At 44.6% G+C, this 25,266-nt stretch overlaps 1 protein-coding gene across 3 annotated transcripts; it reads left to right on the top strand.

The window, feature by feature from the left end:
- The first annotated feature begins 5 nt into the window (after window positions 1–5).
- ASTE1 (asteroid homolog 1) lies at window positions 6–24,362 on the top strand. 3 transcript variants are annotated; one of them, XM_033930005.1, is made up of 5 exons: window positions 6–43; window positions 5,181–6,719; window positions 20,344–20,554; window positions 22,029–22,221; window positions 23,356–24,362. In XM_033930005.1, the coding sequence occupies exons 2-5, from the start codon at window positions 5,406–5,408 to the stop codon at window positions 23,654–23,656; spliced, it is 2,019 nt and encodes a 672-aa protein (XP_033785896.1). In that variant the 5' UTR covers window positions 6–43; window positions 5,181–5,405; the 3' UTR covers window positions 23,657–24,362. The 3 variants fall into 3 exon arrangements, with proteins under 3 accessions (XP_033785896.1, XP_033785894.1, XP_033785895.1); XM_033930003.1 differs by lacking the exon at window positions 6–43 and adding an exon at window positions 134–362; XM_033930004.1 differs by lacking the exon at window positions 6–43 and adding an exon at window positions 445–468.
- Window positions 24,363–25,266: the final 904 nt, after the last annotated feature.

The following is a 25,266-nucleotide window of genomic DNA, read 5'->3' on the forward strand; positions in this document are numbered from 1 at the left end:
TCGCAGCTAAACTTGCTGAGTTACTTAGGGAAACTCGAGCGCGGTAGGAGGCTGTTTCTTTACTATAAACTTGGGGGACAAATGTGGTGATTTTTTTTCACAGTTCTGAAATCTTCCCCGATTTTTTTCTTTTCTGACGGGCCGGAAGCAGAAATCTGTTTCTTGATAGTCACTTACATATGCCTTGGGGCCTGAAGATACTTCCCGTTGTCTCAGACCAATCGCATGCGAGAGGCATCTTGAATGCGTCTATCTTAGCCAATAGCTAGATACTGGGGGTGGGAGAACTGGAAAACGCGCTTCGGTTCTGGAAAGGAGGGGCGAGGTGCCCTGCTGCGTGTTGATGTCTTCGAATGATTCTAGTGAGTGTTCGGGAATAGAGGTGTGAGTGGTAGGAAGGGTGAGAAGTTTGCATTGTGATGTCAGAATGCCATTTAATATGGCTTTTTTTTTCTGCTGAAGAATTAAGTAAGCAGTGACCGAAATGTTTTGTGGGTGGAAACAGGTTTGCCAGTAGGCGAGTGCTTTGGGGTAATCTCCCTATCTGTGAACTTACAGGGTTGTCGCATAGACTAGCTATTTTTCCTTATCCAAGGGAGAGGAGGAGAAAAGCGGGTTATAAATATGCCATTGATATCGTGTGACCCTGAGCATGTGGTGGGGCACGTTGGCCTATTGGATGTCCTCTCTGGCATTCCCACTATATGTAGTGGACGGACGAGCCACTAATTTTGCTCGTTACAGCAATAGTAATTAAAGAACTTGGGATGAAGATGGAGAGTGGTTTGTTTAGCCTCTCCAACCAAAAATAGTTCTAAGTCTAATAGATGCTGGCTCTGTCATCTTGATATAGGGACGTTGAACCATCTACTGTTCTATTATCCCTTGATACTTAAATTCTGGAGATCCATTTGGGGTCAAATTAATACGATATTGGAAGTTCCATTATCATTGTTATACACTTCCCCCTCCCCATTCGCTGTTTCCACACTCGTGATTTCACATAATCGCAATTTTTTTTTGCGGGGAGGGGGGAAAACCCCATATTTTTGCCTTCCCCCGGCATCCCGGCCTTACCTGGTGGTCTAGCGGCTTTTGGGGCAGGAGCCATCTTCCTACGCTCCTGCCCCGTGTAGATCGCCAATAGGAAATGGCTGTGGGGAGTTCCCGTCGTAGTCTCAAGAGACTACGGGAACTCACAGCAGCCATTTCCTATTGGCGATCTGCAAGGGGCAGGAGTGTAGGAAGATCGCTCCTGCCCCGAAAGCCCACTAGACCACCAGGTAAGGCCGGGATGCCGGGGGAATGCAGGGGTGGGTCAGAGACGGATATTCATGGTATTTCCCTATTCGCGGTCCGGCTCTGCCCCTATCCCCTGCGAATAACGAGGGAGATGTGTAGTGCTGTTTGGAACACTATTATTACCCAAGAATCCGATCAACACATCCCAAAATAAATTATTTCTCATCATGACAGGAGTGGCAATGCAGCTTGTAATGAAAAATTGGAAAAGTTGGAACAATTTAAATTATAGTTTTTGGTGGGAATCCTTATCCCAAATTTATAAGTTTGAAAATATGAATTCGTTATAATGGGAACACCCATAGTAAATTCAAGGAGGTTTGGGGCCCATTAACAAAATTTTGCAAGACTTAATTTTTAATTTCTACTCGTAATTTCCCTTTGTTTCATATAAGAATGTTGTACACATCCAGAGGGGCGGGTGGGGGGGGGTTAAGTACGGTACTTCTGTATTATTTGATGGTTTAGTGCGCTGTTCACTATATTATTTTCCTGATAATCTTTTGCACTATGTACTGGATTTCAAAAATGAATAAAGATTTAAAAAAAAAAAAACTTTCTAAAGATGATTGAATTCTGAATTTATATAAAAGATGTGCAAATGGACAGTAGTTAGGGTTGAAGTCTTGATAGTTGACTTTATTGCTGATATGTTTGTGTTGCCTAAATTAAACCCTGTTAAGAAAATCTAATATATAATCCATATATACAACCGGACAAAAAAAACCCCATTATTGACCTGGTGTGAGGTGGCAGCTTTACCACTATCTCATGTTAGCCCGCACTTTGTGAGCTGAATAAAAAAAAAAAAGCTGACTAGATCTTCTGAACAGGACAGTTTCCTCCTTCTCAGTGAACAGGACAGTTTCCTCCTTCTCAGTGAACAGGACAGTTTCCTCCTTCTCAGCCACCTGCCATTTTCCATGACAGATGATGCCACTGCAAAGGTTGTTGGTGAAATTTCACCAGGCCTGTACTTCCAAAAGTATATAAATAAAGAAGGGCTGGCAAAATCATGCCAGCCCTCCAGATGTGTACTATAGGGAAAAGGAAAGGCAGGTAATATTATGGAGACATTCAAATACATCAGAGATGTAAATAATGCACAAAAAACCCTTTTCACTTGATAAGAAACTGCAGAACAGAAGCTGATGTGATATTAAGTACTGCTTCTTCTGGCAGCTTGAGTGGAGGGATGATTGGGTGCAAATGGCCAACATTCTGCTATGGCAAAGTGGGACTCATTTGCAGATAGCTCTCCTCTCCCTCTACCCTCACGCTGTGCTGTTCCAAGCTTGAATATAACATGTTCCACTGCAGAAAGGCTCTAGGGAGAGAAAACGGACAAAATAAAACAGCAAGCTGTCATATATGTGTGTGTGTACAGTATTCATATATATTGTGTGTATATATATATATATATATATATACTAGTCTTTAAGCCCGTTACATTAACGAGTGCTAGAATAGATGTGTCTGTCTATCTGTCTGTGTTTCTTCAACTCTCTCTCTCCTTGGCCGCTGTCTGTGTCCTTCTGTCTGCCCCCAGCACACACCTCCCCCCCAAAGAAGCCCCCTCTCCCTATCCCTAACTGTATCTCCATGGCCCCTTCTGTCTTCCCCCCAGAGCAAAGCTGTTTGCCACAAGCACACCCCTCCCCCCAAAGCAGCCCCCTTTCCCTCTCTCTGTCTCTCCATGGCCCCTTCTGTCTTCCCCCCAAGGGCAAAGCTGTCTGTCCCCAGCACACCTCCCCCCCCCCCAAAGCAGCCCCCTTTCCCTATCTCTCCATGGCCCCTTCTGTCTCCCCCCAGCACACCCCTGGCCCCCGGTATTGATCCGCTTCTTATCCTCCCTCCATCCCGGCGTCTTCTGGCCTGCTCCTCTTCAAAGCAGTCTGCGATCGTGGTGGCCGGCTTTAGCGAACCTCACAGGCCGCTCTCCAACTCGTTAGCACGTTCCCTCTGACGCGATCCCAAGCGTCAGAGGGAACGTGCTATTGAGGTTGGAGAGCGGCCTGCGAGGTTCTTTAAAGCCGGCCACCATCGCAGGCTGCTCTGAAGAGGAGGATCAGCAGTGGCAACGGCAAGTGAGGGCGGGACAGGCTGCTCTGAAGAGGAGCGGCAGCGGCGAGTGAGGGTGGGAGGCGTGTTCCCTGCCGAGGATGCAGGCAGGGAGAGAGCTCGCCTGCGCTTCCAAATGGTGAGTGAGGGGGGGAGGAGGGGAGTGGCCAGAATGTTCCCTAACGCCGGGTTCTAAAATGGAACACGGCCACGGATCACACACCACAGCGGCAGGGAACACGCAACCCTAAGTGCGCATGCACTTATATATATATATATAGATATATATATACACACTAGTCTTTAAGCCCGTTACATTAACGGGTGCTAGAGTAGATATCTGTCTGTCTGGTTTTTGTTTTTTTTCTTTGACTCTCTATCCTTGCATGCTGCCTGTCTGTCTGTCATTTTTTCTGTCTGTGTCTCTCCCTATGTCCTTAGTGCCCCTAGTGCCTCCTTCCCATGTCCTTAGTACCCCTTCCTACGTCCTTAGTGCCCCCAGTGCCTCTGTACTGTGTAGTTAGTGCCCCAGTGCCTGCGTACTGTGTCCTTAGTGCCCCAGTGCCAGTGTACTGTGTCCTTAATTCCCCCAGTGCCTCCTTCCTATATCCTTAGTGCCCCCAGTGCCTCCTTCCCGTGTCCTTAGTGCCCCCAGTGCCTCTGTCCTGCTTAGTGTCCTCAGTGCATCCTATGTCCTTAGTGCCCCCAGTGCCTCCTTCCTATGTCCCTATCATTATCTTCCAGACTTTGTCCCACCCCCCCATCCCCGATGCCAGCCTGCTTCCCATCCCACTGAGCAGCATGTTTCCATTGAAACCCCCCCACCCACCCCCGATGGCAGCCTGCCTGCCTCCCATCCTCCTAAGCAGCATGTTTCCATTAACCCCCCCCATACCAGCCTGCCTGCCTGCCTGCCATCCCCCTGAGCAGCATGTTTCCATTGACCCCCCCACCCCGATGCCAGCCTGCCTGCCTACCCTGAGCAGCATGTTTCCATTGAAACCTCCCCCCACCCCCTCCCCCCGATGCCAGCCTGCCTCCCATCCCCCTGAGCAGCATGTTTCTATTGAAACCCCCCCCACCCCGATGCCAGCCTGCCTGCCTGCCTCCCATCCCTCTGATCAACATGTTTTTAACCCCCCCCCCCTGCGCTGACCCTACCTTGCACACCAGAAACCGCGGTTGACCCTCCCAGCCATCCCTCCCACCGCTAGACAGTCGACAAACCTCGCAACTCCAGCAGCGTCCCAGGCACAGTAAACACGCTGCTTCGCGGTCTTATAATGGCCTAATTTCCTCTGCCGCGTCTCTGATGATGTCATCAGGGACGCAGCAGAGGAAATTAGGCCAGTAGAAGACCGCGAAGCAATGTGTTTACTGTGCCTGGGACGCTGCTGGAGTTGCGAGGTTTGTCGGCGTCTAGCGGTGGGAGGGTTAACGGGGGTTTCTAGTGTGCCAGGTAGGGGGGGTGGGGGGGAGTGTTGCGGTGTGTTAGTGGTGTGCCCGGTAGGGTCGGCGGTGGGGGTGGGGGAGTCGCGGCGTGTTACCTGCCGCCAGTCCTTAGACACGGCCATGCATACTCTTACCTGCCACAGCCCGATAAATCAGGGAACACGGGGTAAGAGTACGCATGCGCACTTAGCATTTTATTATATAGGATATACACACACACACACATACATATATATATATATACCCCCCGATTGCTTCCAGCACAGCTTCAGGTGATTGTAAAAATGTAAATGTAACCTTAAAGGACAGGCAGTTTATGATTTATTTACTATTTTCTGTTGCCTAATTAATATATCTGGTTGTAGGTGATATGTTTTTTGGTGTCCACGCACTGCTGCTTTACAATTGAGACATCCTAAATATCTCGGTGTCGCTCCAGGCTATAACTTGTGGAAACCTCCTGAAACACCAACTCTAAAGAAGAGAGAAGCCTTTTGCAGTTAATTGGGAGTTAAAACATAGTTTTCTGTCTGGTCAAAGATGCACATTTTCAGCATTATTTAATAGTGAATTTCCCTTGTCCTTACAGAATGGGTATTCATGGGCTAATGAGCTATGTGGGGTCAAATAATCAGTTCTTCAGTGATTTGCAGTTAAGAAATACCAAATTAATTGTTGATGGAAACAACTTGTACCACCGCCTTTATTTTGACTCAAATTTGGATGTCCAGCTTGGTGGAGATTATGATTCTTTTACTGATATCGTGCACAAGTTCTTTGAGACTCTGACCGTGTGTAATATCTGTCCGTATGTTGTGTTAGATGGTGGCTGTGATCTGTCCGACAGGAAGCTTGAGACCCAGAAACAGCGTGCCAGGGATAAGATCCAACAGGCACAGACCATCTCCAGGGGTGGGGGTGGAAATGTACTGCCCCTGCTCGTCAGAGAGGTCTTCAAGCAGATTCTGACCAAACTGCAAGTACCATTTGTCCAGTGTTTTTCAGAAGCAGACCGAGATATTATGACATTAGCCAATCAGTGGAACTGTCCTGTGCTGACCTTAGACAGTGACTTTTGCATTTTTGACCTGAAAGCTGGTTATTGTCCTCTTACTTATTTTCAGTGGAAAAATGTTTGCACTTGTAAACACACAAAGCAGTGTTATATCCAAGCTAGGTGCTTCTCCATAGAGAAATTCTGCGCTCACTTTGGTCATATGAACAAGGCCTTGCTTCCTCTTTTTGCTGTGCTGAATGGCAATGATTATATTAATCTCCCATCACTGGAAACTTTCTTCAGCAAGGTGCGCTTCCCTATTGGGACATCTGGTTCTAGAGGCAGGAAGCACCTCCGTATTCAAGGCCTTTTAAACTGGTTGTCCGGTTTTACTGACCCCGAAGAAGCTATTGATGGTGTACTACACTATCTGAAGAAACATGAAAAGGAAGAAGTAAGGAAACTCCTTTGTTCTTCCATGGAGGATTACACACAGTCAGATGTGAACCTTGAAGACTTTTTTCAAAATGGAGCATATCTATCTCATGATGCCATGGCTCTGAATTTACCAAAATGGGTACTGGAGGCTTTGACAAAGGGTCAACTCTCTCCATTCCTTAGTGACGCTCTTGTTCTAAGAAGAACATTTCTTCACGTTCAAGTGGAGAATATGCAGAGGCCTAGCGCTCACATGATTTCACAGCCAATTCGTAAAGCTCTTTACAGATTAGTACTGACTTCCTCCCAAAACTCAAGAAGGGCCTCCCAAACTAGCAAAGTGCCTAACAAACAGTTGATAAGTGAATATGACAGGATATATGCAACCCTTAAAAAGTCAAACGTGGATGTCGAAGTTGGATACAGGGATTCCTGCCAAGATGGCTTCCTTTTGGATACACTAACACAGGTAAATATTTCTGAAAATACCTGGTACATAATAATGTTTTCATATTACCATTAGAAAGTGAGAACCACCAGCAGCTGTCATCATTTAACTCTCCATGTTATGGAAAGTAGTATATACTTTGTATAAATGAGTGCAGAAGCAGGAGAATATTTAGAAAACTTGGGTGCAGTCAAAATGTCTAGAAAGTAGGGGAAAGCAATTTTTTCTTGATTGCTCTGTATTTTGTGCATTTCCTTATTTTACTTTGTTTAGTTTTGGGGATAATAGAAGGAGGATGAGTTTGCTGTTATTTGAGTGAGAGTTCTCTGCTTAATGTGTTCTTGTTTCTTTGGTCCCCTTCTGTCTCTCCTGCCTCCCTTCATACAGTATCTATCTTTCCCTCTGTCTACTCTCCTGACCTGTAGTCAAGAAAAACCTAACTAGTTAGGTGTGTCTTGAGGACTGCTCTGATAACCATAAGAACATAAGAACATAAGAAGTTGCCTCCACTGGGTCAGACCGAGGTCCATCTCGCCCAGCGGTCCGCTCCCGCGGCGGCCCATCAGGTCCGTGACCTGTGAAGTGGTTTCTGCCTATTTCTATAAACTACCTTTAGTTATATCTGTACCCCTCTATCTCCTTATCCTCCAGGAACCTATCCAAACCCTCCTTGAACCCCTGTACAGAGTTCTGGCCTATCACATTCTCTGGAAGCGCGTTCCATGTGTCCACCACCCTCTGGGTAAAAAAGAACTTCCTAGCATTTGTTTTAAACCTGTCCCCTTTCAGTTTCTCTGAGTGACCCCTAGTGCTTGTGGCTCCCCACAGTTTGAAAAATCTGTCCTTATTCACTTTCTCTATGCCCTTAAGGATTTTGAAGGTTTCTATCATGTCCCCTCTAAGTCTCCTCTTCTCCAGGGAGAACAGCCCCAGCATTTTTAACCTGTCAGCGTATGAAAAATTTTCCATACCATTTATTAGTTTAGTCGCCCTCCTCTGCACTCCCTCGAGTATCGCCATATCCTTCTTGAGGTACGGTGACCAGTATTGAACACAGTACTCCAGGTGCGGGCGCACCATTGCGCGATACAGCGGCATGATGACTTCCTTCGTCCTGGTTGTAATACCTTTTTTGATGATGCCCAGCATTCTGTTTGCTTTCTTTGAGGCTGTCGCACATTGCGCCGATGGTTTCAGTGATGTGTCGACCATCACCCCCAGGTCCCTTTCAAGGTTACTCACCCCTAGCAGTGTTCCCCCCATTTTGTAGCTGAACATCGGGTTCTTTTTCCCTACATGCATGACCTTGCATTTTTCTACGTTAAAACTCATTTGCCACTTTTTTGCCCAGTCTTCCAGTTTCGTTAGGTCCCTTTGCAGGTCTTCACAGTCTTCCGTGTTTCTAACCCTGCTGCAGAGTTTGGTGTCATCAGCAAATTTGATAATCTCACATTTTGTCCCTGCCTCCAGATCGTTAATAAATATGTTGAACAGTAGAGGTCCCAGCACTGACCCCTGTGGAACTCCGCTCGTGACCCATTGCCAGTCAGAGTATTGGCCTTTTACTCCAACCCTCTGCTTCCTGCCTGCCAACCAGTGTTTGATCCATCGGTAGATATCCCCTTGCACCCCGTGGTACCACAGCTTTTTAAGTAGCCGTTCATGAGGTACCTTGTCGAAGGCTTTTTGGAAGTCAAGGTAAATGATGTCTATGGATTCCCCCTTATCCATCTAGTTCTGGTTCTTGAGGCTCCTTTCACTCTTATACACCTCAGTGTTCTCCCCAGAAATTTTTTCCAGCCGGGTGGCATGAAAAAGTAGCCGGGTGGGCGGGGTGGGGAAATTTGGTAGTGGGGAAAATTAAATGTATACTATTTTTATTAGTTAATTATTATTTTCCAATGCTCGATATGACTTCCTTTTTTAAGGTTTGACACTTTACTAAATTTAAGAAGTATCCAATTCTAGAAGTGAATAATTAGATATTCACCCTCTTTCAAATAGTATAGAGGTTTAAAAAAGGGAAATGTGTTAATGAAGTCATTAGGTTCAATCTAACCATTTATTTCTGCATGAATTTAAACAACTAAAAAAAAAAAAGATAAATATAGCTCATCCAGTCATACAAGAAATGGCTGTACAACACCTCTAATAATGTTTTGATCACTAGGTTCCTTCCTGAGGTCTCACTGAGGATATGAAATAGATGCTATCCCCACTTCCAGACCTCTTCCACATAATTTATGCAGAGGTGTTACTGAGCCTTGAAGGGCACCTGTGTGATTGATCTTTATTACATTACATTACATTACATTAGGGATTTCTATTCCGCCATTACCTTGCGGTTCAAGGCGGATTACAAAAAGGTTAGTTTAAGGACAGAATTACAATGAATAAAGAATTACAGAGTTACAGAATAACAGAATTATATGAATTGTAGAGAATAGCTTGAGAGGTAATATGAAGATATTGAGGGCTTTTAGTGGTCGTGTTGTTATTTCTGTTTTAGGAATTTCTTGAAAAGTGTGGTTTTTATTTCTTTTCTGAACGTCTTATAGTCTGGGGTGGTCATCAGAAGGTTGGAGATTTGGTTATCTAGTCTTGCAGCTTGTGTGGCCAGGAGGCCGTCATCTGCTTTATCTGCTTCTTTTTTATTTTGCTATACTGCAAAGTAAGAGCTAGGGCAAAACAGTATAGGTAAAGATGCAGGTAATAATACTCGAGGCCCCCACTTACCTTGCCTTCAGAAAACTACTAAAAACTTACCTATTCAGCAAACACAACCCTTAATATTCCGGCCACCCCACATAACACTTACCCCACCCCTGCCCCCTTCCTCCTTCACCAGACCCTCCCACACCAGACCCTTCACCAGACCCTCCCTTCCACACTCTCTACTTCCCTTATCTAGTTCGACCAAACCTGCAATTTCTGTTATACTGATGTAAATCTTCCCCTCATTGCAGACAGTTGTAAATCGCTGTAATTTCACTGCTGACTATTGTAAATCATTGTAATTTATTGTAAATCTGCTTGTAATTTGTTGTAAATCTGCTTCAAATTTTGTTGTAAATCTGCTTGTCAATGCAGATCATTTGCTAATTGATGTAAACCGCCTAGAACTCACTGGGTATGGCGATATATAAGAATAAAGAATAATAATAATAATAATTAGCAATGTATAAAAAATATTTTATTTTTATTTGCTTATAATGTCATTTGAAAGCTGCTTGATGATAATACAACTTTAATTTAATTCTTTATAATGGGTGTGTCTGTGTGTTGGGGGGACAACACCTATGTCAACAGTAAAGTTAGAATAGGGTCATTAAATCCAGTGGTGTACCTAGTATATATGACAGCAGTGCTAATCATTTTTTTAACAAACCCTCCTCTATATAAAAAAAGATATTTTTTAGTAATAATCCATGAGTCACACAATAAGGGTGCATCTAGGAAAAGGCAGCATCTTAAACACTGCAGTGAGCATGATAGCACCAACACACGCATTGTAAAACTAAACAAACCAGATCCTACAGTCAATTGATCCCGTAGTCGATGCTAACAGAAAACCATGTCCTTTTCATACACACAGAACACAGATACACCCTCGCCCAATATGGAATAATCACAAACTAAAAATAGAAATATGTAGACAAAAGTTAAACTGAACAAAGAAACCAGACTCTGCATACAATGCAACACCATAGAAACAGTGACACGTCCCCTAATACTGTGCAAAATATAAAGACAGTAGATGTAAATTTGAAAAAAACTTCTACATAACAGTCACCACTTTACAAATTAACAAATAGAAATAAAATAATGAGAAATATGAAAATACCATTTTATTGGACTAATCCATTTTTCAATTAGCTTTCAGAGGCCAAATCTTTCTTCAAGACAGTACAGTATACAGCTGTTATGGTATCCTGTCCTGACCTGAGGAAAGGGGTTTATTCCCCCCCCAAATTGCCTTATTTCCATTTCCTATTGATAAATTTTAATCAATACAGTTACAATACTACTTGATTCTACGTAAAGCAACAAAAATATTTTTTTCTACCTTTTGTCGTTTCTGCTTTAGTCATCTTCTCTTCTTTCTATTTAGCATCTGTCCTCTCTCTTTGCCTCTTCCACCCTGCCTCTGCCCTCTCTCTCTCTACCCCTTCCATCTACTGTCCACCCTATCTCTGCCCCTTGCATCCACTGTCCACCCTTTCTGCCTTTTCCATCCAGTGTCTGCCCTCTCTCTGTTCCATATGGTATCTTCCCTCTTTCTATGTCCCTTCCATAAACTCTATATCCTGTACCCTTTCTCTCCTTTGTACATGATTTATTTCAGCTTCAACCCCTCTCCATTTTTTGTCTCCACCCTTCCCCTATGCTCTGGCATCTCTCTCTTCTCCTTTCCTTCCTTCCCACTCCACCCCATGGTCTGACATCTCTATCTCCTTCCCTTCTCTCCCCCCTCTCCAGTATCTGCCTCCTGTCTTTCCCCTTTGGTCCAGGCTTCTCTCTTTCTCTCCGTCTTTCTTCTGTGAGGAGATCATATTGATCTTGAACACTGAATAATTCTTCCACATTCTCCATATCACTGTACTGTAGTCTGGTCCAGCAGACTGCTTTGGCACTATTACATGGGTAATAGTAAATTCATTATGCATCAGCTTTCCACACAGAATGCCACAAGTCTCTATTTCTTGTGCTGTGTTTACATCTGCCAGCAGCAGAAACTTGTGAGACAGATCCCTTGGCAATACTACACTTTGGAGCCCTTTGACCATCTGGTTCTGTATGGCTGCAGGCTTTAAAGCTCTGTTTACTGGAGGAGATTGTCCAGCATACATAGTTGCATCGCTCTTAAGGATCTGATCAGAGATTACATTAGACAAGGTAGTATTTTTAGGCATGGAAAAACAGGACATGTTCTCCTCAATCTTCTCAGATGCCCTTTAATGTTCATCTGATCTCGGGCTAAATCTTGCCTCCTGAGCTGATCTTCAAAGGAGAGCGGAGTGAGAGCCATATCGGCAGTGAGATCCGTTTTGGGCCGCATGTTGTGCAGGGCTGGACTAAGGCAAGTTGTAAGCTTCCTTCTATCGCTGACCTAACTTCCATAAGTCAGCAACGGAGGGAAGCTTACAACTCGCTGCTCTCGCTTGCTTCGGGTCTTCCTCATTGCCGGGTCCTGCCTTCACGGAAACAGAAAGTAGGCAGGACCAATGTTCCCTCTAAGGATTGATGAGGTGTGTGCAAAAAAAAATATGCATGAGCGACAAGTTACATATTCCACAAATTTATGAGCAGGCACGGAGGATGTATTTTTAAACAAATGTAGTTTATCCTTGTACTCCTTATGTATTTTTAATCATCTATGGATATGTTTGTATGTTTATTGTTCAAATGGTTTTATTTATTTCCCAAAATTTATTTTTGTTATACACATTGAAAATATTTGATATTGCGTTTAAATCAAAATCTCAATAAACTTGAAACGAGTGCCCATGAGATTGTGGGAGGATTAAATACTCAAAACTTAGAAGAATAACAATTTACTTAAAGTTTTTGCTTCGCCAGCTTTCTGGTATCTTTACATAATGCAGTGGTGTACCTAGCATATGTAACACCCGGGGCCCATCATTTTTTGGCACAACCCCCCCCCCACCCATCTGTACGAAAAACATGATTTTTAGTAACAAGCCACACGTCACACATGAGTACCTAGGAAAAGGAAGCATCTTACATATTGCAGTGAACAGTACATCAATACACCCATTGTAAAACTAAACAAGCCAGACCAGCACAGATCAATCCTACACCGTCAATCCTAACAGAAAACTATGTCTTTCGAACACACAGAACACACCTTCGCCTAGTATGGAATATGTAATCACAAACTAACCCCTCCCTCTTTTACAAAACTGTAGTGTGGATTTTAGCTACGGAGGTAACAGCTCTGATGCTCATAAAATTCTGAGCATCAGAGCTGCTACCACCATGGCTGGTGCTAAAAAACACTTCACAGTTTTGTAAAAGGGGGGATAAAATAAAAATACATAGACAAAGGTTAAATTGAACCAGCAAGAAGCTGGACTCTGCATACAATGCTTAACAGAAACAGTGACACGTCTCCTAAAGCAATAAATAAATAGAAATTTTTTTCTACCTTTGTCTTCTGTGGTTTCTGCTTTCCTCATCTTCTTGTAACTCTCTTCCTTCCATCCACTGTCTGCCGTCTCTCTTCCCCTATATGGCATCTTCTCTCCTTCTATGCCCCTTCCAGAAACTGTATGCCTCCCCCTTCCATCTCTCCTTTCACCCCCATTGGTCTGGCATCTCTCTCCTCGCCTTCCCTCTCCCACACCTCTCCTCTGCAATCCCTTTCCCTTTTTTCCCTCATTTCCCTTTTCAATTTATTTTCTGCATCTGTCTAGATTATGTTCTTACTACCCTCTCATCAATGTCCTTTTTTACTGTCTACCTAAAGCTTGCCACCTCTTTCCCTCACCCCTCCAGTGTTTCCCTAACTCAATCCTTTTCTCCCCATCATGTGTCCTCCTTTTATTTATCCCCTCCTTCCATCATGTACCCTTTTTCTCCAACCCTTCCATCTAGTACCTTCTCCTCTCTCTGTCCACTTATCATCCAGCATCTGCTCCCCTCTTTCTCTCCTCCCATTTCCTTCTGGCATTTGCTCCCTTATCTCTCCCATCTGCACTTCCATCCAGCATAGGCACCCCACTACCATCCAATGTCTGCCCTTTCTCCCTCCATCCACCCCTCTTCAATCACCATCTTCCCCCTTTCTTTCTCTCCAATATCCTTCCCCCTTATGTCTCTCCCCTTTCTCTGTAGATCAATTCCATCAGCACCACCCTTCCATACCACCCTGCCCCCTTTCTTTCCCTCCACCACTCTTCCATTCCAGCAGTCCTGCTCCTTTCTCTCCCTTCATGCAGCAAGGTCCCGCAATGATTGTAGCTGCCTACTGCCAATCCACCCCACTCTGATGTACTTGCTCTAGAGCGGACTCAGCAGCCGCATGCTGGAAGGGCCCGCGATGACTCGTCTGCTGGCTCTGCTCTGGAAGAAGTAAGTTACGTTGGAGGGGGTGGACCCGGCAGACGCAGGGAGTTGCGGCAAAGTCCCGCAATGACTGCGTCTGCCGGGTCCACCCCCTCCGACGTAACTTACTTCTTCCAGAGCAGAGCCAGCAGACGAGTCATCGCGGAACCTTCCTGCACCTTAGCGCGGATGCCGACTCTGCTGAAGAGAAAGTAAGTCAGTGGTAACGTGACCATTTATTTTTTTCATCAAAAGGGGACATCTATTAATTGACTGTGTATCCTTTCTTTCTTTCTGCACTCAGGCCCAACAATTGTCCCTTTCTATTCCCTCCCTCCTTCCTTCCCATGTCCTTAGTGCCTCCTTCCCATGTCCTTTGTGCCCCCAGTGCCTCCTTCTTATGTCCCCCCACTGCCTTCCAGATTTTGCCCACCCCCAAAGCCAGTCAGCTCTGCCACCTCTCCATTTTTTTCTCTCTGTCACCACCGCATCCCCTATGCTCTGGCATCTCTCTCTTCTCCTTTCTTTCCTTTGCACCCCATAGTCTGGTATCTCCCCTTCCCTGATTCTCTGGCATCTCTCTCCTTTCCTTTTCTTCCATCTTTCGCTCCCCCTCCATGCTCTCACATCTCCCCCTTCCTTTTCCCTTAGTCTGGCATACCTTCCTCCTACCCTCCAAGCCCTGGCATCTCCTTTCATTCCCTTCCTCATCTTCCTTCTCCCTCCAGCTGGCTACCGCAACACTCTTCCCTGCAGCTCTGGACTTCCCCACAATTGCCATGCTTCGGTTCCTCTTCTTCCTTCCTCCCTCCCCCCCCCCCCCCCGCGGGACCCTGCTGCACCATCAACTCTTACTCCCTCTAACGCCGGCCCTGCAGCTCCGGACTTCCCCGCACATTCTTCCCCCCCCCCCCCGGATCGTTATTATTTTAAATGTTATAGCCGCGGGGCTGTATCCATCAGTGAAGACGTCTAACCTCGGCCTGCCCCGGAACTCTTACTGCAGCAGCCGCCCGTCTAGGCAGGAACAGGAAGTCACTGTTGCAGTAAGAGTTCTGGGGCAGGCCGAGGTTAGACGTCTCCACTGATGGATACAGCCCCGCGGCTATAACATTTAAAATAATAGCGATCCGGGGGGGGGGGCAGGTGTGGGAAGTCCGGAGCTGCAGGGCCGGCGTTACACCAATGAGAACAAGGGGCGGACCGCCCCCCTACTTAGTACGCCACTGATTGCTGGGATCATGAAAGGACCCATGCTCCGGGGCGTGTGCATGCCGACTTCCCTTCTCTTCCCCCCTCGGGACGTGACTTCCGGTTTCGGAGAGAAGCGGCATTCACATGTTAGAGCCCCGGAGCATGGGTTCAAGTCGCTTGCTGGCGTTAAAAACTTAAAAAAAAAAAAGTCAGGCTCCTGCGATTCAAGCTGTGCCGAGTCAGCCCGGTAAATCTCCAAACCGGTGAGAAGGTTTTTTTTTTTTTTTAATGTTGAGCAGAAGGCAGCAGCAGCAGCAGGATTGCCATCGAGATTACAGCCGGGCGCTCATCTAAATTAGCTGGGCGGAGCGCCCGGCTGAAAGGCCCTGGGGAGAACACTGCACCTTCTGTTCATAAAGGGAGGAGAAGCAGCTCAGAAGTTCATGTGCTTTCATCAGCCAATAGATTCTCATCCTGCAGAGAATGGAGGAGAGGGTCAGGTCCTGGCAGCCTTTCTTTTTCTGGTTAGCTGTGGAACATAGGTGTCTCCTTTGTGTGGTCCCAAGGAAGATGCCTGAAAGCAAGTTTTAAGCACCTGGAATTTTTTTTTCTACCTTTTTGTCTAAATCAGGGGTGTCCAACCTTTTGGCTTCCCTGGGCTGCATTGGTCAAAAAATTCAATTCTGGGGCCGCGCAAATGCTGCAGCAAGACAGAGGAGAGAGCCGGCAAGACGGTAAACACCCGGGGCAGCAGAGGAAAACACTGCATCGCCCTCGACTGGGGCCGCACAAAATACTTCAAGGGGCCGCAGGTTGGACACCCCTGGTCTAAATGTTTGTTTTGATTACTGTGCTGATACCTGGTTGATAGACTACTACACGTCTGAACATTAGGAAAACTAATAGAAACATGATGGCAGATAAAGGCCAAATGGCCCTTCCAGTCTGCCCATCCACAGCATCCACTATCTCCTCTCCCTAAGAGATCCTACATACCTGTCCCATGCTTTCTTGCGTTCAGACCCAGTCTTTGTCTCCACCACCTCTACAAGAGACTATTCCACATATCTACCACTCTTTCTGTAAAAGAGTTTCCAGTGCAATAGGTGAGACATTCTAGGCCAGGGGTGTCCAATGTCGGTCCTCGAGGGCCGCAATCCAGTCGGGTTTTCAGGATTTCCCCAATAAATATGCATGAGATCTCTATATATGCTAATAGATCTCATGCATATTCATTGGGGAAATCCTAAAAACCCAACTGGATTGCGGCCCTCAAGGACCGACATTGGACAACCCTGTTCTAGGCAGTAGTTATTTTCCCATAGTCGTGTGTTGCTGCAGAAGGAATCCACTTTGGATTTTTCACTCTGCCTCTGTTGTACTTCACTGGACTCTCTAGCTCCACCTTTAGTTCTTTCCTTCTGCACGCATGCCTACAGGAGTGTTGGTTCTGCTTTCCCCATTTTATTATTTTTAATTCGATGTAATGTTGTTCCCTTTTCGGGTAATTTAGTGCTTGGAGCAAATTTGAAGCTCTGCCTACTTGAGAATTGACAGACTTCAGTACCTATTAGCCAGCCTGCATAGTTTTCTCTGGAGCTCAGGGCCGTCCCTGAGGTGGTCTCACCTACTGTTAAGCAGGGGTCGAACGCAGGCTTTTAGGTGTCCTTAGGAGGCTCGGTGGTGTCTCGTAGGGTGTCAGTTGTGCCTCCGCCCATATTGGTGCGTATCCGTTGGTCTGTAGGGTTGGAGGTGTAGTCAGATATAGGAGTCTGACTTTCAGCCTGAAGATCATCTTTGCAGAAAGGAAAAGACAGTGTACCCAGCATTATGGCAGTGAATTTTCTCATCCAGCAACTGAGAGAGAGCTGAAAGCCAGTTGCAGCACAGATCTTGTCAAGTCACAGTGTGTACACAGGCTAACAGCCTGTGAGAGACATCGGAGAGGTTGGCAAAGTGGGGTTTTGAGTGTTTCTGGATGTACCCCTCTGAGCCCCCTAATGAAAAATCCTAAAATTGTGTGAAAAATTGAGATTTTGGCGTGAATGTTTTTATGGCTGTCATCTTGGATTTTTAGCCATCTTTTTTTTCTAAAGTTCCCTGCTTCTTCAAGATTGCCAATTTTGCCTAGAAACCTACTGCGATGGAGTCCTTAGGCTCTCCTCGTGTAGATTCTTGCCAGGATTGTGCAAATTTAGCGCTTGTAGAGCATCCTTGTGCCATGTGGTGCAGCTGGGGGGGCTACAGCATCCAACTTAGCTTCTCCCCTGCTGAAGCAGATGACCAAACGCTCAGCTAGCCTGGCAGGGCATCCATCGTTCCATTTGGGGCCCAGCACGGCTGGTACTTCCATCATCTAAGGGTGACTTTACATCCTAGGAGCCGGACACTTTTTCTAAATTTATGAAATTTTTGTGGTCAGTTTCAGAACAAGTGTTCTCCCCATGAGCAGTCTCAATCTGCCTTCGTGGTGTCTCTTAGTAGCGTGGTGCCTTTGGGCATGTCCTCGCCTCAGCCTGCTGTGGGTTTTGCACTACCTGCTCTTGATCAGGAGGACCCGGATGCTGATGTTTCCTTTACTGATCCCTTGTTAACAGGTACAGCACTTCTCAGAATGGGAGATCAGGGGCTGTGTGCTGGATCTGTGGATCCCTCTGTGGTCTTGGATCCTGTGGATGATCTTACTGTCCTGTGCTTATTTAAGTTTGTGGCTCTGCCGGAACTTATTTCTGAGTCATTGCAGGAATTGAATTTAGTTACTCAGCCAGTTCTGTCCACTTCTTCCTTCTGGCTATGTGGTGTGTACTCCCAGTTAGCTACCTTTCCTTGACACCCTGATATGAGTGTTCTGGTCTCGGAGCAGTTTGACTCTCCGGAGGGTTCTCTGAAAATTGCTAAAGTTATGTCCTGCTTGTATCCTTTGGCACAGGCATGTCAACCGCTTTAGGATCAGCCCAGGGTGGATTCTTTGGTGGCGCAGGTGACTAAATGCACCTCTTTTTCCAGCAAGGGTGGTGCTTTGTTAAAGGACATGTAGGACCGCCGGGTGGATATGGTCCTCAGCAAACTTGTTGATGCAGCTACTAAAGGTAACGAGGCTGCTCCGGTGACAACTTTTGTGACACGCACCTGTCTCTCTTGATTGCGCACTCTGGAGAGTGAAGCAGTGGATTCCCCTCCTCAACTCTGATGGCTGGGACATATTATATGGTGGATGTTTATATTTATTAAAAACTTTATATACCGCATAACAGCCTAAAAAGGATCCAAGCGGTTTACAATGTATAGTTCACATTCATTAAGAAAAGAACTCCATTTAAAAATAGGAAAGGAAAGAATAAAAGCAAAAGTTAAATTAGAGTTTTGGCAAAGGTGTTGGCATACTCCATTTTTGCCAGCTGAATGCTCTGGGTTTGACAATGGGCTGGTGATTCCACTTCCAAGGCTACTTTGGCTAGGCTGCCTTTTAAGGGGCAGTTATTGTTTGGCAAAGGTCTGGACAACCTTATGGATTTTTTGACGGACCGTAGCCCTAAGACTCTGCCCAATAGTAGACCCACATCCTCCAGGGGTTCTGGTCATTTCTAATTTTCGTGGCTCATGGCGTTCCAGACCATATGCAAATGCCACGTCGTAGAGATTTTCCCATGGCTCCCTACTATGATATACAGGCTACAGATGTTCCCAGCCTACACCTCCCATTCTGCACCCTCTGCCAGAAAAGTTTGATGCCAGGCTGAGGGATGCCCCATCTGTAGATGGGCTAGCTCTTAGTGTTTCTTCCTGCCTGGATGTGCATTTCATCCAACCAGTGGGTCTTGGACATTATTCAGTTGGGTTACAAGCTGGGATTTACTTGACCTCTGACAAATTGGTTCATGGACTCTCCTTCAGTTCACATGGACAAAGTGCTCAGGGTTCAAGCCACTGTTCAGCGCTTGCTGGATATTCAAGTTATAGAGCCAATACCGCTCAACCTCTCAGGCTTAGGCAGATACTCCATATACTTTATCGTGCCAAAGAAAGGCTCAGAAGATTAGAGGCCTATTCTGGACCTTCAGCACGTGAATGTGGCTCTCAAGTTTCCTAGATTCCGAATGCCTCTCTGGATTAGAGAATGACATGTGGACAAATTTTTCCTTGATCCCTTAGAAACTCAATTTTCCTTTCCTGTCCCAAGTTTTGTCGCTGTCCCTGCCCCATTCCTGTAAGCTTTGCCTTAACTGCACAAGCCTCGAATACTTATGATTTTAGAATGTTTGAAGCTTGAAGGGGACAGAGTTTGCAGGAATGGGGCAGGGACAGGAAAATAAACTCACCGGGATGGGAAAATGAGTTCCTGTGGGGACGGGGAAAAATTTGTCCGTGTGTCATTCTCTACTTTGGATCTCATAGACGCATACTTGTACATTACCATTTTTCCAGCCCACCACAATTTTTTGTGGTTTCTTGTTCTGGAACAGCATTACCAGTTCTCAGCCCTGCCCTTTGGGTTGGCAACAGCGCCCGGGTCCTTCTCCAAGGTGATTGTGATAGTGGCAGCTTACCTGTGAAAGATGGGTCTCCAGGTTCACTCTTAGATGACTGGCTGATCAGAGCTCCCTCATTGGCTGAGGGACGACACACGGTGGAGTGGGTGCTCCAGGTGCTGGAGAACCTGGGCTGGGTTGTCAACTTCAAGAGGAGCCATCTGACGCCCACACAATCGCTGGGAGTCCTTTTCAATGCAGCAGCGGGCTATCTATCTACTAGAAGCCCGCAGGCAGAAACTGTGCCCAGATTTCTTCCCTTCTAGAGTGGCAGCTCCTTTGGCATGGGATTTATCTTCAAGTTCTTTGATCCATGTTTGTCACCTAGTGTTATCTGCATAACATTCCAGAGTCAGATTGTTTAATATAATATCCCAGAGTCCTTTGCGGACACTCTAGTTAGGCCATCAGAAATGCTGACAGCCCACATTCAATAATGTAAGGCTGACACTGTCTTTATTCAATGTGTATCATTTGTTGCCTAAACTACTGGTTCACAACCCAGTCCTTGGGACATGTCCAGTGAGTAAAGCTTTTAGGATACCCACAATAAATAAGATATTGTATGCAAATTTATCTCATGCATATTCACTGACTAGGTGTGTCCCAAGTACTGTGATTCAGAACCTCTCTAGCCATGTGGAAAGAGTATTAATCTGTCAAACTTTCTATATCTCCAGCTTGGTTGCAAAAATTGTAAGATCAACCAGAAAAGACAGAATCCATTAGATGTCACCCAAAGAAATAAGCACTTTTCAGCTTCACTAACAGAGACCAACACACAAATACTGGTTATATATGGACAGAGGATAGTAAAGAAATCCTTTCTGTGAGTCTTATTGATTGCCTTCTAGGTCTCTGCTGCAGAACGTTTACAGCTACTACTAGAAACCCTTCAAGTGGAAGTCATTGTCCTGGAAACTGTCCCTGTCTCTCTGCAGCTCCCTGTTGCTGTGATATGTTACTGGATCCGTCATTGTGATCCCAAAGTTAAACTTCATCACTTCCAAGCATTGCTGATTGGAATTATATGGATGGAGTTACACCAGCTAACATTCAACTCAGGTAAGCATCTTAAGATAAATGATACTTTGAAAAATATCTTATTCATCAATCTTACAGAATAAGAATTGAATTTTTATACACAAGTTAAAGCCATATTTAACTCAAGACACTGCAAACTATAGTTTTGCCATTATTGGATATCCCAGATTGATTTCTTCCCCTCAGAGTCCTTTAAACAACTGACAGTGGAGGTAGCAGAGCATTGATAATAGGCTGCCTCTGCCAGCCCATGCAACCTTCTCTCTGCTGATCTTATCTCCTGATTCTACTTCCTGTTTCCTGGGCAGAGGGAATGTCCTGTTGGGTGGCAGAGGCAGCCTATTTTCAGCACTGCTGATACTGCTGGTAATCTAGGGTAAGACAATTTAACGGACCAAGGGGGTGTGTGTGAGTGAGTCAGTAAGTAAGAGATGCTGTACTGGGGAGAACATGGGAAGTACAAGAAAAGGGAGAGAGCTGCTATACTGTAATGGGAGGAGGGAGTAAGAGAAAGGAGAATTCCTTGAGGGAGAGAGAGATAAATGATGCCATGATCTGTGAGGGGAAGATGGAAAAATAATGGAACCATGGGCTGTGGTGAGAGTGGGAGTAGGGGAGGAAGAAGAGGGAGAGATATTGAACCCATGGGAGGTGTGTGGTGGGGGGGGCAAGCAGGAGAGAGGAACATTTGCTTTATTCCCAGAGAGGAGAGGAGTAGGAAAGGAAGAGAAAGGGAGAGATGTTGGACCCTGGAGAGAGCTGAAGCAAAAAAAAACAAAAACAAAACCACTGTGGAATAACGATGATCCTGAAATGGACTTTAATGATAGTCAAAGTTCCAATTATACAATAAAATGCTCCACATGAAAAAATAGTAAATAATCCACATACAAATCAAAAGGACCTAGTCTGCTAGTAGCGCAGGACCCAACCTGGTCTGCGTTTCTACAAGATGTCTTCTTCAGGGGTCCCTGAGAGCCCTATGATGATGAATGCGTGGAAAAACTGGTATGTGGAGAGACGAACGCTGCTTAAAACCAAAGCAATAGCGAGAGATATTGGACATGAGGAGGGAAAAGGATACAGAAGGGCACTGTCAGATATGTTGAGGGAATGAATAGAGACAAGAGGAATAATGCAGGGCACAGAGGGATGATGATAAACATATAAGGAAGGATAGGAACATGGAAGTCTGATGATGGACAGGGCAAGAATGTGGGCACAGAAAGGGAGGTACTCAACATGGTTGGAGTATAAGAGCAGGATGGATAGCAACACAGAGGGAAGATGAAAGGTGGACATGGAGAGATGTCAAATGGACAAAGAAACTGTTCCCCTAGGCACATACTGTATACTTCATTGGAGGGGGTATCCTGTACCTGTATAGCTGGTTTGCTTTTAAGAAATATAATAGATGTTTAAAGGGTACAAGTGAATAGTCTGTGACTGAGGAAAGCTTCAGTAATACTGCTATTTACTTTCTTTCATGATCTAGATCCTAGGGAGCTGGACGATAATGTCAAGCTTGTTTATGACCACTTTCTAAACTTGAAGGCTAAGAAGATGCAGAGTAAAGGGCTGGATCTCGATACTATCCACATATTCTGCCAATGGCAGTGCTGCCTCCAGATGGCGCTATATCTCAACCAGCTGCTCTACTACCCCCTCGCAGAACCAGACCTGACTCGGTAAGAAATATATCTGCTACAGGGTATTCTGGAGTATTTCAGGCACATATCTAGTAATTGTGCTAGCTGAAATCAACTCGCCACTATGTCTACACTCTACAGCATTGTTTTCTTTTCTCAGCTGGTATAAAATAAGACAGCTGTATGCAAAAGTGTTTACAGTTTTGTTGTTCAGGCAGTCATGACTTAAGTCATTTTAAAAAAATGTTATCCATTGAAAGTTGATAAGTTAAGGACTCAAAGCACTGAAATTCAAATCTGTCCTGGATTTCTGCCAACCTCATCCTGATGCATTATGGGACCTGCAGCACTGATTTCAATGGGTAGAATCAGGGACTATAAATTCCACACTTCTTTGGAGTTCAAATTTTAAATCAAGATTGACCAAAAAGTCTTCCTTCTTGAAATAGGTAACTTGGCAGCTCTGGATTCAGCAACACTGTTTTGCATTGCCATGAGTTTCCTTCTCAAGCCAGCTAGGATCAGGAATAAATGCTGCACAGTAACTAAAAGTAGGGCACAGCCATGCCAAGTTATAGAAGAAACAATAATATGAGGTTCCTGGCTACTGACAGTCACTACATTGTCTGGGCTTGATTGGAGGATGGCTGCTGGCTAGTTGTGAATAAAGCTTCATGACCACATAGCCCAGTAGAAATTGTTTACAAGTGGGCTAAAAATTCTGAACAAAAATGAAAAACATTTATTAGCAGCTTGCATAAAATGTCATCAAACCCATCTTGCTAGGAAAAAGAAAGATTTCTTAAGAGAAAGAAGAGCCTGGTCTGATAAGTTTGAAAGGTATGTGCCAGTAAGACGAGTACAGCATAGCACTTCAGTCACTATACAGAACCAGACTCTTAGCTTGCACTTGGAGAAGTAGGTAACGCTCAAGGCCAGATGCAGGAGTATTTTTTGCAAATAGTAATTTATTTTGCCAGCTAGATTGTAAGGCTCTGGGGTTTGCAGGCTTTGCCCGTATTTTGACAGACAGAAAGTTATGTAACATGCTCAGAACAGGTTATTTTGCAGTCAAGTACTTTTTATTCATTTTCCTTGCCCCCAAGTCTTGTTTTAGTTCCACTGTCACAAACAGTTGCCACATTGATTAGGGTATTTTGTTCCCTTTTGTAGAATTTACAGTGGGACCCTTGTTCATCGATTGTGCCAACATCTTAAAGGTGAACCCTTTGCAGACCAGCTGCTTCTTCAGTGTCCAGCAGTGGCACAGCTTTACCATAACCTATCAGGTGCTATTAAATCTGCTGTACCTCCAGATTCATTTCAGAAAAAGAGAAACTCCAAATCTGGCAAATCAAAGAAAAGAAAAGTAAAAACCAAGCAGACAGACAGTCCTGGAAGAAGCAGCATGCAGGAAACAGAACCTCTGTGCCTTGTCGACAACAGGTTTGCGTCTTTACTTATGGCGGACTAAACATGGGGCAACACTTGATGGGCACTAAAGACATTCTCAAATGCGTCAGAATTTATCTCTGTTAAAATAGTTGTGTATGCCGCCAGCACAACTCAGTGCCAATGATGCAGGGCCCCCTGTGTTTCCACAGTAAGGTTTATGCTGCTGCAGATTAACTGGACTAAATGTGTTTTAGATCTGAAAAATGCTACAAACAAACTGAATCCTAACATAATTTATAAATAGTGAAATTCAGAAACATTGACTTAGCCATCACCGGCATGAAGGAGGATGAGGGAACCCTGACTAGCTGTGAATAAAGCTTTAGGACCACGTAGCCCAGTAGAAATTGTTTATAATTGGGCTAAAAATTCTGTATTACTTTTAGGTTTGCAGTCTGCGTAGCATGACACCATATAAAACAGAAGCAGCACATTATTGCTTAAGTACAGTTGGATGAATTGAAGGAAGTAAAAGTGACTTCTTAGCTAAGTTTACTTGCAAATTTTACAGAAAGAACCAAGATGGAATTCAGGGCTTATAGATTACCAGTCTCTCACAAACACCATTCAATCATGCTGCCTCCTGCCTCCATTGCAATTATACATTGTGGGCCAGATTCTATAACCAGCGCCATTATCGGCGGCTGCCTTAAAAGTTTCAAGTTTATTATTTTTTGATCTCTCGCAAATCACAGGGGAGGGGCATAATAAAAAAATTAAAAAATAAAAAAAAAGTTTAAGTCCCCTTTTGGCCTAAGGCCCTAAACGTTGAAAGTAGAAGCAGGGAAAATGTCCATTCTCAAAAAAAACCAATGTACAAAAGGAGGTTTTTTTTGATAATGGCCTGCCTCTCCATTCAGCTGTTTAAATGCCCAAACCATCACTACGTCTAAACTTAAACAATATAATCAACCTAAAAAAAGCCTAAGTCCCAAACGCCCAAAACACCCAGTCAAAGAATTCAATCAGATTCATTTGGCATGATTTACCTATAGTAAAGCCATATTGTCTTGGATCTTGTAACCTGTTAGATTCTAGGAATTTCACTATCCTTCAGCAACGCTTCCATTATTTTTCCAATAACTGAAGTGAGGATTACCAGCCTGTAGTTTCCCACTTCATCCCTGTGACTACTTTTGTGAAGAAAAGCCACATCCACTCTTCTCCGATCCTATGGAACCACTCCCGTCTCCAGGTATTTCATTGAGTGCCTGGGTGCTTAACTAGAAGTATCTTAGTTTAGGAAAATGGTGAAAACCATGTTGTTTGAAAGAGTGTTTTCTTGATAGTATAGATTTCCTTTTTTATTTATTTATGCATTTCAAACCAAACATACAATAATCCACTTGTTACTGCAATACGGAGTATCAGTATAAGCATTTCCAGGAAAAATCTGTTAATTTAACAATAAGAAAATAAAACAAACTGCAAGAAAAAGGGAAAACCCTTATTCTTTCTTACACATTATCTATTCAAACTCCTCCTTAGACTTCAATTGAAGCCCTGAGAAACAAGAAAATTAATGAGACAAGGAGATCTCTTATTTGATTTAACAAATCATTAAATCTAAAGAAAAGGCTTAACATGCACATGGCCTATATTTTTTTGCAGCACTAGTTAATTTAGTTT

The sequence above is a fragment of the Geotrypetes seraphini genome, chromosome 2 (genome assembly GCF_902459505.1).
Source record: "Geotrypetes seraphini chromosome 2, aGeoSer1.1, whole genome shotgun sequence".
NCBI classification, from domain to species: Eukaryota; Metazoa; Chordata; class Amphibia; order Gymnophiona; family Dermophiidae; genus Geotrypetes; species Geotrypetes seraphini.